We start from the raw sequence: 18,751 nt of genomic DNA, 5'->3' as shown, positions 1-18,751 counted from the left end.
TGATACTTTTTTTTGGAGTTATAAGGGGGATGTAGGCTTGATGAAGTAGTATTTATTCAAGTTATTATTAAAGATAAAGTACAAAGTATCTTTTTGAAAGATATGGTGATCTAAGGTGGAGTTGTTTCTACAAGTTATTTACTTTGAATTCTGTAGATTACCTAGAAACCGATACCAGGAATTGTAGCATTGCAAGGAACTAAAAAGGAGATTTGAAATGAAGAATGCATTGAGATATGGGTACAGGTGTGGGATGCTCTTATCTGTATTGGGGTGTGTGAATGCATGGAAGAGTTGATAATTGGATGTATGATGCTCTAATGTCCAGATTGCAACCTTTTATTGTTCCATGCAGTACTGGTTGTGACTCCAGTTATTGGATCTTGCACTGGATTCACAGGTTACATCTTTCTTTGCAAGGTACTTTACTAGACTACTAGGTTCTTTTTTTGTTTGCTGTCAGGGAGAGTTTGAGGTGGGAGGAGATATCTGCGTTTTATCTATTCATGGTGCTTAGGACTTCAGTATTTTTTTCCTTCACATGCATAGGTGCTCAAGTGATGTTTATGCTGACATAATAATCTTTATTGAGAGCCGTAGATCCATTTGATTTTGTGACCAATCAAAATGCCACAAAAAATGAAAGTAGCACTTTTGCTGGCTTCTTCCTGCATAGTATTCAATAGCCTTTTTTCTTTTTAACTTTGTGTATTGTCCCAGCTCCTATGTTTTCTTGTCTTCGTGTGTAGGGTTCGATTTCATTATGGCCATCCGGATGTCTTCGATAGACTTTTCCATCTAACCCGGGGTGGTGTAAGCAAGGCTTCCAAGATTATCAATTTGAGTGAAGATATATTTGCAGGCATGTCACTAATTTTCAAGAATTTGATTTTTATATTCTTTGGGTGTCTATATTGTAACAGATATGGTGTTTTGTTGGCAGGTTTCAACTCCACACTTCGTGAAGGCAATGTTACACATCATGAATACATGCAAGTTGGTAAGGGGAGAGACGTGGGTCTTAACCAGATCTCACTATTCGAGGCAAAGATTGCAAATGGAAATGGAGAACAGACATTGAGTCGTGACATATACAGGCTTGGTCACCGTTTTGATTTCTTTAGAATGTTGTCATGTTACTTCACCACTGTTGGTTTCTACTTCAGTACACTGGTATGACTTATATCCTCCACTGTTTTCTGATTTTGTAACTGGTTCATGCTGAAGCTAAACATTAGTCTGTTTACTACTTGCAGGTAACTGTGTTAACCGTGTATGTATTTCTTTATGGCCGGTTATATCTTGTTCTCAGTGGGCTTGATGAAGCACTAGCCACTGGAAGAAAGTTCATGCACAACCAGCCTCTTCAAGTTGCTCTTGCTTCCCAGTCCTTTGTGCAACTTGGATTTCTAATGGCTCTGCCTATGGTGATGGAAAGTGGTCTGGAAAGAGGATTCCGCAATGCACTTAGTGAATTCATACTTATGCAGTTACAGTTGGCTTCCGTGTTCTTTACTTTTTTGCTGGGGACCAAGACACACTATTATGGGAGGACATTGCTCCATGGTGGTGCTGAATACAGAGCTACAGGGCGTGGCTTTGTTGTCTTCCATGCAAAGTTTGCTGATAATTATAGGTTATATTCACGTAGCCATTTTGTTAAGGGTCTAGAATTGCTGATTTTGCTTGTTGTATACGAGATCTTTGGGCAATCTTACAGAGGTCCAGTGGCATACATTTTTATCACTGCTTCTATGTGGTTTATGGTTGGCACCTGGCTATTCTCCCCTTTCCTATTTAATCCTTCAGGATTTGAGTGGCAAAAGATTGTTGATGATTGGACAGATTGGAATAAATGGATTAGTAACCGTGGGGGAATTGGTGTGCTACCAGAGAAGAGCTGGGAATCATGGTGGGAGAAGGAGCAAGAACATCTTAGGTACACTGGGAAGCGTGGTATCATTGCCGAAATAGTGCTCGCCTTACGCTTTCTAATCTACCAATATGGTCTCGTCTATCACTTGAATATAACAAAACATACCAGAAGTGTGCTGGTAATTACCAAACAGCATGGAGTCCTGTTGATTCATTCTTTGTTATCTCTTAACTAGAATATCTGAAGAATATAAGTAACCTAACAAGTAAATTGTGAATAATTTTCAGGTTTATGGTATCTCATGGCTTGTGATCTTGGGGATATTGTTCATCATGAAGGTACATCAGCGTTTTCTGAGTTCATAGATAAGTTTTCTCTGATATTTTAGTAATTTTACTTGATGTATTGTGTTGGAAGAACTTTGAAACACTGGATGACCCACTTGAGATACTTCCTACAAAACAAGTTTCATTTAACTAGTATAATTTCATAGCTTTCTCTTCATCTCATGGCTGCAAAGTGTTATACAACTGAGGATTTGGTAATCTTGTCATACTATTTTTTCTACAGTGCTTTTGTCATTTGAATCCAGTAAGAGTTCTCTTCGCGGTATACAATAAGAATTTTGATGCAAAATAACTAATGGCAGCTGACAAATTTTTTTTCTTGAATTTTCCAACAGTTATCTTAAAGAGAAATTATAGGTTAGGTGGTTATTGCTAATGATCCATTTTTTTTCATCCTGTCTTTCCTTGGATCGTTAAAGTGGACTTTACTTGATTCAGAGTGATTTCGTAATACGCACCGTGACAATAAGGTGACTATATAACATCTTTCTAGTGCCAAGGACTATGGGATTATTAGAATTCTGTATATTTGAGGGTTGTCATTCTAGAGATGAATGAATTACATACATTTCTTCCATATTTTCAAACAGTTCCTTGAAAATGTTTAGCGAACCTACTAAGACTCGATGTACTTTGTTGACATTTGGCTTGTATTTATTTTCCATAAACTGCGTAAATTCAAGTACTATGGTCTACAGATAGTGCCAATAGAAATTGAAATCTAAGTATGTGCTCTTTTTGCCGATTTAGGATGTGGTCTGTTTTCGTGTGTTCTTACTAAAGTAATTCTGCATCATTTCCATTACCTTTGTATTCTGGATGTGCTGTGGTGACATTTTGGCTTGTCTTTATTTGCTATAAACTGCAGTCCTATGGTTGTATATAAAACAGTGAAGATAGTGCTCTTTTTGCTGATTCAAAATGTGGCTTGTTTTCATGTGTTCTTACTAGAGTATTGCTGCACTGTGTCCGTTAGCCTTGTATCTGCATAACTTTCTTTGTGAATTTACGAATCTTTTCTACTTCTCTGCTTTTCCAGGCCGTGTCGGTAGGGAGGCGAAGATTCAGTGCGGAGTTTCAGCTTGTGTTCCGGTTGATAAAGGGGCTTATCTTCATAGCCTTTGTCTCCGTTCTGATCATATTGATAGCTATCGCGCACATGACGGTTCAAGATATACTTGTTTGCTTCCTTGCCTTCATGCCTACTGGATGGAGTTTGCTTCTGGTAAGTCAAACCACACCGACTCTTCCCATCCATTCTACCTTAAAACACCAACTTGTGGAACTGATACATGTCATACTTGTCAGATTGCACAAGCTTGTAAACCTCTTGTCCCTTCCAACTTCTGGGGATCGATTAAGGCACTTGCACGAGGCTACGAAATCATCATGGGTCTGCTCCTGTTCACTCCGATCGCGTTCTTAGCTTGGTTCCCATTTGTCTCTGAGTTCCAGACAAGGATGCTGTTCAACCAGGCGTTCAGTAGAGGTCTGCAGATTTCCCGCATTCTCGGAGGGCCCAAGAAGGATCGGTCATCGAAGAACAAGGAGTAGACCTTCGCTTGGAAGACCATTCTCTTTTGTGATCTTCGAAGCGTATTCGACTTGAGCTGGTGTCTAACTCATGACATGTATCTATCAGTCGTTTGCAATCGTGTTTTAGCGATAGATTAGGATTATGGTTTTGTTGTGACGATGCCAGGAGTTACTGTGATGTGCATAGGGCTCATTCTCAGATACGTAATAGTTCTGTTGATAGAGGCCTCCATACGGTCCAATTTCTGCTGAATTTGCAGAGACCACTTTTGTCCATAGAAAAAGAAAGCCAAACCTCCCGTCCATATAAAAAAAAAAATTGAGAATATAACGAAAAATGAAAAACCGAATGTGTTTGTTAATATCTTTAGGTAGTAAGATGTTCAAAATTTTTGGAGGGTTCTGTCTTGGGTGTTGGGAAAGCCCATGGAAGAAAGTTTTGGAGACAAAAGTTGTGCACATCAAAACTCTTTAAAAAAAGTTGTTAAAAGGTATTTTATACGATGATAAACAAAAGGTAAAAAACAGATGATAGACAATCAAGCTTTTGATAAGAGTTTTTGAATGAACTATACTGATTTGATGATAAAGTTCAAAAAAGGGTATTTTTTTTTGTTTTTTTTCAAGAGCGTTATATTTTGCTTTATTCTGAAGAGTGTTTTTTCACTTTTCTAGAAAATGAGATTATCCCTACCTTTGACTAGTCGATCGCACTCGAGCCATCGTCGATCGTGTCCTTGTCGTCTAGACTTTCGTCTTTGTTGCGATCATCAATACTCGCTCTCGTCGATCGTGTCCTTGTCGTCTAGACTTTCGCCTTTGTTGCGATCATCAATACTCGCTCTCGTCGATCGTGTCCTTGTTGTCTAGACTCTCGCTTTTGTTGCGATCATCAATCTCGGACAATCGCAATAGTGGTAAGGGCTTAGGTAGTTTTTATTTATAATATTTATTTTATACGTTATTTTTAATAATATACGTCCTTAAATTGATATATTACATTAACAGATCACATTCCAGTGAAAATATATTTATTGTATTTTTTTTTATTATGAATCGTCTTTTTCTTTTCCTCCCACAAATTCTTCTGTTTGTGATCTATGTTTCTTTTTCTGTTGACACCGTGCTGGCGACTTAATAACACGTCAGGGATCCGGACCAAAACTATTGTTAAATCTGAGCCGATGATCCGTAATCCAACGGTCCCAATCCACAGTCCATGGATCCTAAAAAGGCCTCGGATTCTCCCGCCGAGATGCTTCACCCATTCGAATTCCAAACGCGCGCCTTCCCCCAATCTTGGCGTCTATATTAATCCCCTCTTACCTCACTTTGATCTCATCCAGCATCGAATCTCCTCATCTTCTTCTCTTCAGCCCCTAATTTTTCCGAGTGGTCTTCGTCCAATTCGGCCATGTCGGGGCGCGGGAAGGGAGGCAAGGGGTTGGGCAAGGGCGGGGCGAAGCGCCACCGCAAGGTCCTTCGCGACAACATCCAGGGCATCACGAAGCCGGCCATCCGCCGCCTCGCCCGCCGTGGTGGCGTCAAGCGCATCTCCGGCCTCATCTACGAGGAGACCCGCGGCGTCCTCAAGATTTTCCTGGAGAACGTCATCCGCGACGCCGTCACCTACACCGAACACGCCCGACGTAAGACCGTCACCGCCATGGACGTCGTCTACGCCCTCAAGCGCCAGGGCCGAACCCTCTATGGCTTCGGAGGCTGAGCGCCGTCCCTCCATCAAGTAGTGGTGGAATTTGGAGTCTGGTCTGGTCGATTGGAGAAGAAAACGAAAGAAAAGAGAAGCCTTTGGAAAGTGGAAGCTATGGTTGAAGATTTGTTGCTGTTCAAAACATGTGCTAGATTTGCAAATATGACTACATGTGATCATTGACTATTCTGCATGAAAAGTTCCTACTTTCCTTTATGTGATTTCAAGTTATCCTCAATATGACTGACTATATGTGCAGTATGAACTGTTCAATGATTGAAGCCGCTTGTTTGGTTCATATTTGGCTGAGCAAACTTTCTCATCGTATTATTGCTGAAACCTTAGTCGACTTTTTTTGGGTCAAAAGATTATGATTGCCAATGGAAAGTTGCAATCAGAAAGGTGAGATTTTGTTATGATTTGGATGGTGTTTTACTGATCAGCCAAGCAAGAAGCAATCTTAGTGACTGTAATAGGCATTACTATTATGAGACTAAATTGAGATGTCACAATCATTCTTCCAACAGCATATCCTCAGAGCATGTTGGCCTCACTTCATCACTGTGCCAATCAATTTTACAGTAGCATTCTACCATTATGAGCTTGTCCTCAGCATGCAAATTGCAGCCATGCTAGTGAGAGAGCTAAAATATTCGCCTGCAAGATGAACTCACCTAAGTTTATAGGGGCATTTGTATTTGTTGTTTCACCATCACTGACATTTTAATCATCTCATGGGTAGTCTGATTCAGGAAGAAGTTTTAAGAACAAGGACCATTGTTCATGTGCAGGACAGGTTTCAACCTAAGAAACAGTACTATACAGACACTGACTTGTCATCTCTCATAACACTGCAAACATATAGAAGCATTAGAAGAAATGAAGGTTCAACACTTGAGAGGAACTACAAATGGAGCTGCAAAATGAAAGAAGAAAACAATAGAAGTTCACTCATCTGCCAAATATCAGTTGCAGTAGAAATATTTTTTTTCTCTATGGTAAAATCAGTTCTCACAGGACATTCTAAAAGTTGTGTGACAAACACTATCTTAAGTTTTGGAAAAATCAGAAATGAGAATGCAAATAACTTAATAACACATGAAAAACCTAATGCATTGAACTTCACAGTCAGCATATAAATCTGCATCCTGGACATCTATCTATATGGTACTTAATGTCATCTCTCATTAGTCCACAATATCTCATCTAATAATACATTATGATTGTGACACACCACTAGGCCCTAAGCTTAAGATGTTCTAAAGTCACTTCCGTGTAAATCACCCTATTACTGTAAACCATGCTAAAACACACAGATATATAATACGATACAGAATTATCTACTCCTATCATTTACAGCATGGAGTTAAAATAATACTCACTGTATCAAATTCCACATGCCAATTCAAAAGATCTGCCAACCAATCTCCAATGCCGCTCAGCTTTCTCGACCCAAATATTATGACTTCTTTCAACATTCAAGGAACTGCAGACACTTTACTGGCATAAGCAATACTTTCATTGATCATGAAAGGCGCAAAATCCCAAAACCAAAAGAATCCTGGTCTATGATCTGAACTATTACTATTTGACTTGATGGCATAATCTCTCTCTCGCGCTTAATTCATGGATGCATTGTTTTAGCCAAAAACAGTGATATTTGTACCATTCACCAAACAAATATCACCAAGTGAGGCATTCCAAGCAAGATAGTATTCATCATAAATAGAATAAGAATCAGTATAACATCCATCAATAGCTAATAATAGACTTATCACTGATTTAGGAATGATAATAACTCAAATGTATAAGAAGTATTAAATACATCAAGTGACAGATTAAAACAAACAAAATCAAGCCACTATTGACATAAAATATGAAGCAAGCACCTTGTGAAATGAAACCATAAAGCAAACAACTGCAAAGGATCTGTTTGACTTCCTGTCCAGATTGCATATGGAACTTGTGACTGATTCCAAATGCCAAGAATGTCAATACGAGCTCCAGAAACATCATCTATGGGCACAAAACTATCATCCGGGCACTCAACAGTTGCGATCTTGGTTGCCGAAGAATTGTCAACATAAAGCACGCAAAATCTTGCTATCAGATGAGCACTGTGATGCCCTGATCTTTTTGCATTTCCATGCTGAAGTAATCTCCATTGACATTCCACCATCATTAGAAGGTCCTGCATCATCTGCAGACGTATTGTACCGTGCACAATCCAACTTTGATTCTCCAGTGAAAGAATAGTGATTTGCCAGTGGCCTCTTTAGTTCTGCTTTGCCTCTGACATCATATTGACTCAAAGGTAATTTCTTTTGCTTAATTCTTACTTTCCTACCACCAGCCAATGATCTAGACTTAGATCCATCCTGTTGTTTCTCTGTACAGTTACTGGATGCTTCTTCCTTCCTCCGGAAAACGTCTTTCCCTTCTGATTTATCTATAAAACATTTATCATTCATCCTAACACCCTCATTATGCAAAACATGTGAATTCTCAACGCAGATAGCATCACTGTTACAAAGAACTTCTTTCCCAAAACTGTTCTTCGCCTTATTATCTGAAATTCTAGGTGAACTATTCATTGCAAGATGCAATTTCCTGGCTAGTTCTTCATCTGTTTTTTGGGTCCCCGCAGAATAATTGTTCTTATACAAGAGCTTTATCGGGACCTGTTTCTTTCTCACTTTGGTTCTAGTATGGTAACCCTTTCTGGACTTTCTCGTGACAGAATCCAGATTCAGTAATGCACTCTTAGCAGCAGCTTTGGCCTTTGTGGCTGCAGCTGCTTTCTCAACTGCATTGTTTCTTGCTGTCGCTGAAATTTCCACCGCAGCCAAAGCTACGGACTTGGAGACCTTGACGATTTCTTCCAGAGTCGAACTCGGGGAATTGATAATGTCACGAAGCCGAGCACCAAGATCGCCAGAAACACAGGGAACTGGTGGCAAGAAGTCAAATTCGGAGTTCTCCCTCCTCAATTCAGCAAGAAGACGCTTCCGAGGCGGCAAATGGGTGATGGCATCGAAGGACTCCATCTGAATAGCCCTTACAAAGCAATGATTATGTAACCCAATCTGGCCTTTTTGGATCAAAAAATCGATCTCGATCGATTAATGTCACGAATTAGTTCCAATCGTATCATTATTCAGGCCAGAACCAGAGTACCCTTGCCGACAATTTAGGCCTACCCAATAAATCGCACAGGTCAAACACAATAATAGACCTACCGAACAAAACAAACAGAAAGAACAGCAACGATTCAATGATACGTCGATCGAAGCGAGCAGATCTTTTTTCATTTCAGGAAGAACAATAAATCAAGCAAGAAAACTTGAACTACAGCCAACTGAATTAGCACTCATCAGGAAATATGAATTCAAGGGGGAGAAGCAACGCCTCGAACCAGATCCGAAGATCGTCGTTTGAGGCGAGGATTATGCCAAACTAGGTAAATTACAGATTCGCTGGATCGAATTAAAGGTAACGAGATCATGAGATGGAACGATCGAGATCCCTACCTCGTTCCTCGCGAGCGGCGATTAGGGTTTCCTCGACGGGGAGATTCCGATGATTGCCTCTACGCAATTTTTCGCCCAAAACCCACGAGAGAGAGAGAGAGAGAGAGAGAGAGGATGACATATATACGTCGCCGACGACGAATTCCTTTTCCGAAATTACAAGACTGCCCCCTCGCTTTCATATTTCCTACTGTTTTGTTAGATGTTGTGAGACGTTCCGCAGCGGCATTTGGAAAGGCCACACACAAACAGCAAGAATGTGTCTTGAGAATGTTGAGAACAAAGAGAAATGAGTTTGATGAGTTACTAAGATTTGAATCTAAAATCTTGTGATAAATTATTAAGATTTTTATCAGCTAAATTGGTTGATATTCTCTCATTCATAAAATATATTAGTAGAGAATTATTTTCTGTTTGTTTGAGGAAATCAAGACAAATTTGACTCATAAACTTGGATTGGTGTTTGGAATGTTGGTAAGTATTTTTGTGTTCTCTTCTGTATTTGAGTTATGAGGCCATATGCCTAATTCTTAACTGAGAGACTGCTAATGCAAACTCATTCATGTGGTTTTGGTAATGTGAAAGTTCACTTTGTTATGCAACCATTGTATCCAAGCCTTCTTTTATGGATCAAAATGATGACGAATATGATATCATATTAGTTTGGTGGTGGTGTATTATACTAAACTCTTTAATTGAGAGTTGGAATCTTCATTTGACCAATTTAACTAATAAAGATTTTATCAATTCATTATAAGATCCTTGATTCAAAATCTTAACTTTGTAAGAAAAAATCCTGATTTATCTAAAAGGTAGACTTCTTTAATCTTTTAATTCTATCTCATATGATAGCATTGATATTTTCCTTCTGGAAATAACTACACCATTATGAACTCACAAGGGAGCTATGCAACATTGTAGATGTACAAAGGAACAGTATTTCTATACCAATATGAAGTTATCAGCTGCTTTGCACCGTTGCGTAGATGAATACAGTTCGATATCAAAAAATAAACTGGCAAGGTTTATAAAATTTTACCAACATTTGGTGCATCAGTACATACCAAATTTAAGAAGAATTTATATGCAGTCCAATTTGCGATTCGGATGAAAAAGAGAATATAAATCACTCGCAATCAAGAGATTTATTGTGATCAGACCATGTCACCAAGAAATGGGAGTCAAGACTCCTGTCAAGCCTGAAGATACTTCAATTTTGTATTTACAAAGACATCTGCAAATATCCAAGGCAAAATGCATAAACACCGAATTAACTTCGTACAGGTTTACACAAATCATGAACAGCATATATGATCATGCCTTGCCCAAATTATGAAGTCAGGAGCTAGTTGTGAGCTAATAGAAAAATGACAAAGCAAGCATGAAAACAGTCTCTTTATCGATCAAGATTCCTTAAAAGCCAATCGACAGCTGCATGGACATTGCCAGAGGTGGCACTTAAAGCACGAATATTCTCTTGAGTGTTCAAGAAACCCATTTCTTGTAGCTGGGACAATTGTGTTGCGTATCGCTCCTCTGGAGGCACTGCAAGAGGAAATATCCATAGAATGCTTAGTCCTCAGAATTTATGGGATTGCAGATTTCCACTGTAAAAAGGTATTCAAGTACTAAACGACAGGCTAGAATGCATATAACCATCAGGATTACTGGGAACACCAGCGCCAGACCCAAGCCCACCAAACATGTTCATCAGAAGTTCCAGTCCGTTGTTATTCATTGTCCCTGCAGCAGAGCAAATGATAAATGCACCTTTTAATTCAAATGTCCATTGTCCAATAGTATCATCAGGTCAGAACAATTTTTTAGATATTGAGGACAGCAAAATCATAGAAGTAATGAGAGAACATGTGATCATGAGGCTCCAAAGGCCAGATGCATCTGACCATATTTCTCATACCTGCTGTACCACCGCCAGTCTGATTCTGTTCCCTACAACAATGGATAAGAAATAAGTGAACTAATCAAAACTTGAAGCCAAACTAGAGCAAAATTTTCCTCTTGACAATGTCACGAAGAGCATGCCAGAAACTAATCCGTCCTAAGGTGCAAAAACAACAGACTGTCAAGCATTAGCTGAAACTTATATTTTGAACAAGTTCATACATCAAACTTAAAATGTCTTTTTGATTTATTTATTATTTTTTGTTAATTAAAAACAATAGTAGACCATGGGTAGTAGAAGAAAAAGAAACAAGACCAACCAAATCTCAACATGTATCAGATCAGAACCTTCTTTTTATATGCCATAAATTGGAAAGGCTAATGAGAAAGCAAAATAATCAAAATAAAAGGAATCAGTCTTAAATAGGATGTAACTTACTGGCTCGATTGCTGCCGAACAACCTGGGATACAAGTGATTGCTGAAAAGACAGAAGTTGCTGCAAACAAGAAAACAGAGGTTTTTTAATAACAAGAAACCTCGTACAAGTAATGATTGCAAATCAATCTACCTGCAATGTCTCAGGAGAAGTAAGCTGTCGAATCAATTCAGGGTTCTGCAACATATCCCTAAGTTGGGAATTGGATCCCAACATGCCACCGAGTTGTGGATCCAAGACCTAGCAACAAGCAGTAATCACAAAAAAGTGGAATAGAAACAGTAACAGTTCCATCTCACATTCTCACTCATTATAGATAATAGATACCTGATTCATGAACTGAGGGTTGGAGAGGAGAGACTGCATCATCTGCATAATGGCTGGGTTCTGCAGAAGCTGATTCATAAGGGATGGATCTGGCATGCCCCCAGCCATCCTTTCCAAGTCTGGTAAACCAAGCCCACCTAACCCAGCAACACCTGGAGATCTTCCATCATTTGCAGGCACAGGTCTCGAGTTTGTAGACTGTGCACCTCCTGCTGTGGCATTAACTTTTAATAAATAAAAACAACAAACCATAAGAAGATTACAAAGCAACTTACCAGTACTGCTCCATGGGTTTGGAAGTGGGTTACTATTTGGTGCAGCAGACTCGGTTGTGACATCAGAACCAGTACCAGAATGATTTGCTGTCTGATCTCTAGCCTGCGAAGCACTCTGATTCCCCAAAAGTGCTGCAAATGGGTTTTGAGCCAAATCATTCCCCATGTTCCCTGACCCTGTTGTAGCATTCAGAAATGGTTCCTGAACAGTTTCGTACATGCGCCTAAGAGCATTAAATCCTTCTGGGGATGCCTCAATGTTGCTCATAGCCCTATCAGTGTTCCGCATCAATTCTCTCATGAGTTCAGGATTCCTCATAACTTCCAAAGATTGCCGGAGAGTACTGGGATCATTGAGGACATGCGCAAAATCAGGATTGCGGTCTATGATCTCACGCATTTGAGGATTATTCATTATCATGTTTCGCAGTAGGTCAGGGTTATTCATCAGACTCTGAACGGCAGGCATATTCATTATTTCTCTCATCATGTTAGGATTTTGAGCAAGCTGCTGCTGCATCTGATTAATATCCGGTAAGCCAAATCCCAAAAAACCTGATCCATTACCATCTCTTCTGTTTTCACCAAGGCCAGGAAAGAGTGAGCCTCCAATATCAGCTCCTCCAAATCGCCGACCTTCATTAGTACCACCATTCTCAACACCAGCACTGTTGGCAGGAATCCTTGAAGCTCCATTGCTAGCTGTTGTCACATCAGCAGATGCAGCTGGTGATGTTAAACCACGTACCAAATGAATTGTGTGATCTGACTCCAATCCTTGGCAAGACAAAAGTCAAAACATTGTCAAGATGGATCACAATAGAACTGACCACATCCATAGCCATCTAGCTTTCATGGTCATTAATCACGCACACAAAGCAACAAGGTGATATAGCAGCTGGCAAGAACTTGGGTGATACTAAGCAGCATTAACAAATTACATTTAGATGATTCAGGTAGTCACTATCACCTACGACCAAAATTACAAAAAGTTTAAAATATTAAGACACCGGAAGTTTTCCTTCTATTACTACTCCAAGGTGAAAGTTGAACACTGTACAATTAAAAAAATATACACATTGTTCAAGCAAGTCCAATTGTAACAAGAATGTCAAGACATTAACCTCGTATGGCTAAAGTCTAGAAACTTTTAACCTCCAAGTATGAATAAAAAACTTCTCATGTCTTATAAATGAGAAAAAATATAATTGCAAAATTTTCTGTAGTAGTTGAATAATTTGCATCTCCTTGTAGATGTTTATTTTTTTTTTCTGATAATAAACCTGATGATCTTAGTTCCAACATTTTGATATTACAAAAAATAATCACGGTTACATTAATCAAATCTTTCTAGATCTCATACCCTATAAGCTTAACCCCAAATGATTGATAAAGGAAATTCTTCTTCCATAATCTAATGATCATGACAAATGCATATTCCAATGTTCCTTGGAGACAGCTCATTGCACTCAAATGTTAGTTTCTTTAGCCTAACTACCAAAAGTTATAAAACATTGTTTAACACTTAGTTAATCTTCTTGAGCGCCTTGAACCCTGAGTGAGCAATTGAGTCCCACTTAAGCAAGCACCTCAATTGAGGCAGCCTGCATTTATTCTCTATTCTCTGTCTCTCTCTCTTTTCTCCCCTTTCTTCGCCGCTCTACTCTCCACAACCAACAATTATTGTCACCATTTCCCTCTCATCCCTATTCTTGTGAATAATGATTACCTTTCTCAATTTATTTTCATATTTTTTTAAAACAAAGCACCTCAGTTTATCGAGGCAAGTGCCTAGGAAAATAAGGGACCTTGGCGCCTTATAATACCTAGCAGTGACAGCATTGCCCCCTTTGGAAGGACAATAGACATCAGCACATTCGCCTCGCTGTACACCTTTTCGAAAGAGGCTATAAATTCAGCTCCACAATGGAACAAACAAAAACTCCAGACTTTTCGCTGATCAACACATAAGAAAAACTACTCAACATTAATGCTTAGGACACCTTCATTAAAAAATCAACTAAAGTGGGCATCTGTTCAGAAAAAAAAGTTGTATATTTCTAAAGAAAAAGAGACAAGATATGATGGATAACAGAAAAGAATATATCGACCTTAAACGTGACAAATACATATTTCTTGTATTGAAGAGAAAACAAAAGGCCTAATTATGCATACAAATACATATTCCATATTGGTAAACACAAGCCAAACCATTAGACTACCTCTCTTGACTAATTATGCGTACAAAGAAAAACAAACAGAATTTTCCCTACAGCTTTTGAATAAAACATATAAAGCAAATACTCACGGAGCACAGAAGATATTAGCTCACTGGTTACCAAGTAGCTAATACTAGTCAATAGTGAAAAATTGGCGAAACCTCTGCTTTCTATAGGGTCAACATCCTCCATATAAAGTCAGCACTCACCAAGTAGCTAATATTGGTCAATTTCAAAGTCTCATATATTTCCCCAAGAGATCCAATTTTTTGTAGCTAGAGAAAGATTGATCATTACATTTTTTTTACTTTCAATTTTGCTATGACGAAAATCTCTCTCCATCACTAGAAGAATACCTTCCTCCCTCGAAGAATGAAGGCCTATTGATTGGATGGGAAAATCTAACCAATTTTAAGGGGCATCTGGCAGTCAATACGGCAACGAAGGACCAAAAGTCAACTTTTCTCTTTAACAATACCTTTCTCGTTTGACGTTTGATCAAAGAATCATCTTTTCCAATAACGTTCAAGAATCTCGATCACTTCACGAAAGAAGAATGAAAAAGTTATGAAAGTGACTTCTCTATTTTAAGCCGTAATCAGCATGATACGATCAAAAGGGGATGAACAAGGCATCGGCCGCAACAGCAAAAGGAATCGAAATCAAGGGGGCAAATCCACGCACCATAGCTCTCCAGGGTATGCTCGTCCTTCAAGATCCGGCCTTTATAGATCAACCGCTGCTGCTCCGCCGGGACGTCGCACTTCTCGACGAGGGCAGCCTTGAAGGCCCCGACGGTGGAATCGAGGGCGATCTGCACCGAGAACTTGGACCCGTTCGAGCATCGGACGTGGACGGTGACGGCGGCGCATCCTCCGACGGCGTCCGAATCGCCAGCGCCGCAGGAATCGCCGTCGGTGCCCATGTGCCCTATGCCAAGGGCGATCGGACCCCAATACAAAGACCGGGTAGGGAGATCGAGAAAAGAAAGTAACCTCAAGACTCTCTCCGGCTCGCGACAGACCAAAAGAAACGCGCAGATAGAGGGTGAGAGGAAGCGATCAAGAACAAGAGAGATGGAAGAGAGAAAGAGAGAACAGGCTCTCGTTCCGCATCTATTTCAAGGGGGCCGATAAGGGTGGAGAGGAGACCCCGAACACCCCCGCCCCCCTCGGCCCCCAACACGTGACGTGCTCGTGGGTTGGTAGGCGTCACGTGATTCTCACGTGATAGAGGAATGAGATTGCCAATTTCCCCCCCCCCCCCCCCCCCCCCCCCCTCCCCCCCAAAAAAGAGAAACAATTCCGATAAATATGAGAGACTTTAGTACGACTGACCGAAGGAGTCAAATAGAATAGAAAGGCAGCCAAATAAGGATCATCGTTGAGCTCAAGATGAGTGAGACGCTTCTCCTTCGTTTGCAACTGACCTATCATGCAAGTAAACAAAGTGCCATCAGATGACATTAAAAGAAATCCGATTCTCGCTTTTGGGATATTAGTATTAAAGGAGACATTAGTATTTAATTTATGCCACCCGATATGAAACAACAACTAATATCGACTTCATCTCAACTATTTATCAAGTTAACTAAACTTAGATGTTGATTTTTTATTCCTTTCTCTTCACATATCTCTTTTTTCTTTTGTATGGAGAAAAGAGTGTAAATCATACTCGATTTATTAATATTTCTCGTAAATTCTAATAATCTAATTCTAATGAGATTGATAACTGAATAGCCTTTGAGACAAAAGATCTAAAAGATCAGGAATTTTTAAAGGATCTTTGAATATATATGGAATTTTCTTCGATTGGCACTCTTTTAACATTCTTCTATAACTTGAAAATAAGTTCAATTAATGTACCTAAAATATAATATTTTTTAATTGATGAAATAAACGGCTGATGAAAACGAAATTAATGCACAGACAACTAATTGTGTATCATAATGGACAGATAGTAAACACCAACAACCATTTAAATTGATAGAGAAATGTCAAGCCTATTGGTTCTTTCGGGGATATTGTGTATACTCATGGGAATTTTATTGTTTCTTCAATTATTCTTCAATTTATTGAGCATTTATCTTAAGGTGAAGAGACTTGCAATTATTCTTCAAACGAACTATTAGGAGCATTTATCGTACTATTTTTTTTTGGATTCAATTTGGTTAAAATAAGATAGTCTAAACCAATTTAAAAACGATTCGAATGCAAATAACTAAACTAATTTAAAACCAATTAATCCGATTTGGTTAACCAATAAACAAAATTAATTATAATTTGATTACAATTTTAATTATTTAAATTAACTAATTTAATTTAACTAAAATCTTGATCCAATAGAGATAACACGATAAGAACTATAAGATTGAACCTACAACGTTTACAAAATCAAATCTTTAGGCTGATTGATTAATTGAATCGATTAAAGGTTTTCAATAGTAAACCAATTGGAATCGAACCAATTTTAGACCGGTCCGATTCCAATTCGGTTCGGTTTTATGATTCAATTCGAACACCCGTGTCTTTAAGAGATATCAAGCAGTACTAAATTTAAGGTAACAAACAAAGCTCGCATATGGATGCTTTTGCCATTCAACGAAGAAATAGGTGTTATTTTAGCTTCTGATTTTTAATGATATTTCTGCTGTCTTTATCAATTTCAAACAGATACAGTGCGTGAAAGATATTGAGATCACTGCTAACATTTCTATTTTAAAGGGCAGCAAAGTAGTTTACCGTAAGATTTGAAGAATCCTTTGTCAATCAGTTTCACATAGTTTAAAGACCGTCATCCCAATTTCACATAGTTTCCTTTGTGAATCAGGTCATTTGAAGAGTCCTGATTGCAAAAAATCATGATTTGAGAAAGAAAAAGCTTCAGCAGAATTTGCTTACCTTGCCTTTGATTATGGATGAAACCGTACACCATCATGGAAGACATGACCTGAATTGGTAACACAGCTGATAACCTGAACCAGAGACTCAAATCATCACCACAAAAGAGGAATATACATGTACAGAAATCTTGTCTGCTTGAATTAGTGCCTCCTACCTGTTGTTTGGAGAACCTGGAGAAAAGATGAACACAATGTTCTCAGAACATGAGAAAGCATGACCGGGGGAACCTGAGAATCAAGGATGCCAGTTGCACAAGTTCATTGGAAGCATCAGTGGCAGCACTGTTGATAGAATACAGAATTCATCAATGGAAATCAGGACATGCAAGCACATAAAGCAGGGGAGAGTAGTGAATCATGGTCATGGTAGGTATCAAATCCATGAAAGCAGATCATTAAGACTGAGGAACAACTGTTACCAGGGTGAAGCTAGATTTGTCCAAGCACCACCATTATGTGTTTGCAGAGATGTGCAGGATTGGGGGATGCAGCAAAAAGTTCCGTTTGATGTCGAAGAAGCCACTGGGAAAATTAAATTTGCAGCAAGTTTGTTCATCTACCTCGGCTAGCTTTAGGTAAAAGCCAAGGACCAACTGTCCCTCTGGGATGTCTCTGAGAAAACACCATGGTGGTCCAAGGCGTTGTGTGCGCAATCAATAAATCAAGGATTTGGAGTGCCATTAAGATCTAGAGTGCCCAGTCTAAAGATAATACACACATGGAGTGAAAAAGAATAACCAAATTGCACCTCTTGGAGGTCTGATACTGATAATGCAAGTAGTTGATATGTAGCATGCATGCAACAAAATATAACTCATCTCATTTGGCAGGGAATGTAATGTTTTGAAATGTCTGATGCATTTTTATTTTGCAATTGGTAAGTAGCGAAAGCAGGATGGGATCCCAAGATGTTACAATGTATTAACAAATTCTTTATTAGCTTAAGCTAATTGGCACCTTTGAGTTAGCAATGCTTGCTAACTCAATTAAATTAGTCATTTAAATTAGTCTATAACAAAAGGAGATCTAGGGTTGACAACCTCAATAATTTCATCACCCCACCTCCCTAGTCAGCACGAGGAGCAAGATCGATGGCAGATTTTAAGACAAGCAAAACAAGATATGATAAGATCATTGCTATGAGGAAGATAGATAGGAATATGTTTCTTTGCTATTTTTATCATTCCTTTAGAAAATTATCTTACTTTCTCATCACAATCTTATATGAACATGTTATTTATTCGTCTTGCGATTTATTGAATATTGATTCAAAGATATCATGACTTGTAAAGATTATTTATAGCATAGGAATATTCTTCTATATCCAATTTCCATTTTATTGATTTTCTCATCATGAGTATAGAAATCAATAGAATAAAATATGATGAGCAATTAATAGAATAGAAACCAAATATAGGAAAACCTTATATCGAAAATAATCTCTATGATTCATGATTTCTGTGAATGAATATCCAACAAATCACAGAATAAGAATATATTACATGTTGACCTAAGATTTTAATAAGAAACTAAAACAATTTTTTACTTGGATAAAAAGAGCATTCGAAATAGATTGCCACATGTCCCCTGTCCAACAATGATCTTGTCATCTTCTCCCTTTTTTTTTGTTGGTGCCAATCTTGCTCTCGATGATAATTTCAGAGTGATGAGATATTTAAAAGAGGGCG

The 18,751-nt window shown here is 38.7% G+C and overlaps 4 protein-coding genes across 6 annotated transcripts in view; 2 read left to right on the top strand and 2 right to left on the bottom strand.

Annotated features, from left to right (window-relative positions):
* The window catches only part of LOC103985320 (callose synthase 3), a 28,288-nt gene extending 24,276 nt beyond the window's left edge, over positions 1-4,012 (top strand). Inside the window, exons 38-43 of the mRNA XM_009402983.3 lie at positions 750-862; positions 944-1,173; positions 1,257-2,054; positions 2,164-2,214; positions 3,263-3,448; positions 3,532-4,012. Coding sequence (XP_009401258.2) covers positions 750-862; positions 944-1,173; positions 1,257-2,054; positions 2,164-2,214; positions 3,263-3,448; positions 3,532-3,777 — 1,624 coding nt within the window. The 3' untranslated portion in view covers positions 3,778-4,012. The remainder of the gene's footprint in view (positions 1-749; positions 863-943; positions 1,174-1,256; positions 2,055-2,163; positions 2,215-3,262; positions 3,449-3,531) is intronic.
* A 1,087-nt stretch (positions 4,013-5,099) lies between these two features.
* On the top strand, positions 5,100-5,751 carry LOC135598020 (histone H4). The gene has a single exon (XM_065091546.1). It carries the CDS (start codon positions 5,174-5,176, stop codon positions 5,483-5,485), a length of 312 nt encoding a protein of 103 aa, XP_064947618.1. The 5' UTR covers positions 5,100-5,173; the 3' UTR covers positions 5,486-5,751.
* A 1,475-nt stretch (positions 5,752-7,226) lies between these two features.
* Positions 7,227-9,101, bottom strand: LOC103985338 (uncharacterized). Of its 2 annotated transcripts, none has more exons than XM_009403005.3 (2): positions 9,001-9,101; positions 7,227-8,666 (listed from the first exon to the last, which is right to left on the bottom strand). In XM_009403005.3, the coding sequence occupies exon 2, from the start codon at positions 8,515-8,517 to the stop codon at positions 7,549-7,551; it is 969 nt and encodes a 322-aa protein (XP_009401280.1). In that variant the 5' UTR covers positions 8,518-8,666; positions 9,001-9,101; the 3' UTR covers positions 7,227-7,548. The 2 variants fall into 2 exon arrangements, with proteins under 2 accessions (XP_009401280.1, XP_009401287.1); XM_009403012.3 differs by having other exon boundaries at positions 7,227-8,705; positions 9,001-9,099.
* A 1,063-nt stretch (positions 9,102-10,164) lies between these two features.
* LOC103985355 (ubiquitin domain-containing protein DSK2a) lies at positions 10,165-15,307 on the bottom strand. Of its 2 annotated transcripts, none has more exons than XM_009403032.3 (8): positions 14,846-15,307; positions 11,943-12,719; positions 11,668-11,876; positions 11,473-11,580; positions 11,342-11,400; positions 10,919-10,950; positions 10,657-10,743; positions 10,165-10,545 (listed from the first exon to the last, which is right to left on the bottom strand). In XM_009403032.3, exons 1-8 carry the CDS (start codon positions 15,084-15,086, stop codon positions 10,397-10,399), a joined length of 1,662 nt encoding a protein of 553 aa, XP_009401307.2. In that variant the 5' UTR covers positions 15,087-15,307; the 3' UTR covers positions 10,165-10,396. The 2 variants fall into 2 exon arrangements, with proteins under 2 accessions (XP_009401307.2, XP_009401299.2); XM_009403024.3 differs by having other exon boundaries at positions 11,668-11,879; positions 14,846-15,291.
* Between the last annotated feature and the right edge of the window lie 3,444 nt (positions 15,308-18,751).

This window comes from Musa acuminata, chromosome BXJ2-1 (genome assembly GCF_036884655.1).
Source record: "Musa acuminata AAA Group cultivar baxijiao chromosome BXJ2-1, Cavendish_Baxijiao_AAA, whole genome shotgun sequence".
Taxonomy (NCBI): Eukaryota; Viridiplantae; Streptophyta; class Magnoliopsida; order Zingiberales; family Musaceae; genus Musa; species Musa acuminata.
This window is presented reverse-complemented; position numbering and strand designations above follow the sequence as displayed.

What these genes read in the sequence shown, in the direction of transcription:
- LOC103985338 (XM_009403005.3), bottom strand. Translation starts at nt 8,517, where the DNA reads ATGGAGTCCTTCGATGCCATCACCCATTTGCCGCCTCGGAAGCGTCTT.
- LOC103985355 (XM_009403024.3), bottom strand. Translation starts at nt 15,086, where the DNA reads ATGGGCACCGACGGCGATTCCTGCGGCGCTGGCGATTCGGACGCCGTC. An exon ending in AAACCCATGGAGCAGTACTG is followed by an intron (nt 11,880 to 11,942) that starts GTAAGTTGCTTT and finishes TTAATGCCACAG; the next exon opens with CAGGAGGTGCACAGTCTACA. An exon ending in GTTCGGCAGCAATCGAGCCA is followed by an intron (nt 10,951 to 11,341) that starts GTAAGTTACATC and finishes CCATTGTTGTAG; the next exon opens with GGAACAGAATCAGACTGGCG.
- LOC135598020 (XM_065091546.1), top strand. Translation starts at nt 5,174, where the DNA reads ATGTCGGGGCGCGGGAAGGGAGGCAAGGGGTTGGGCAAGGGCGGGGCG.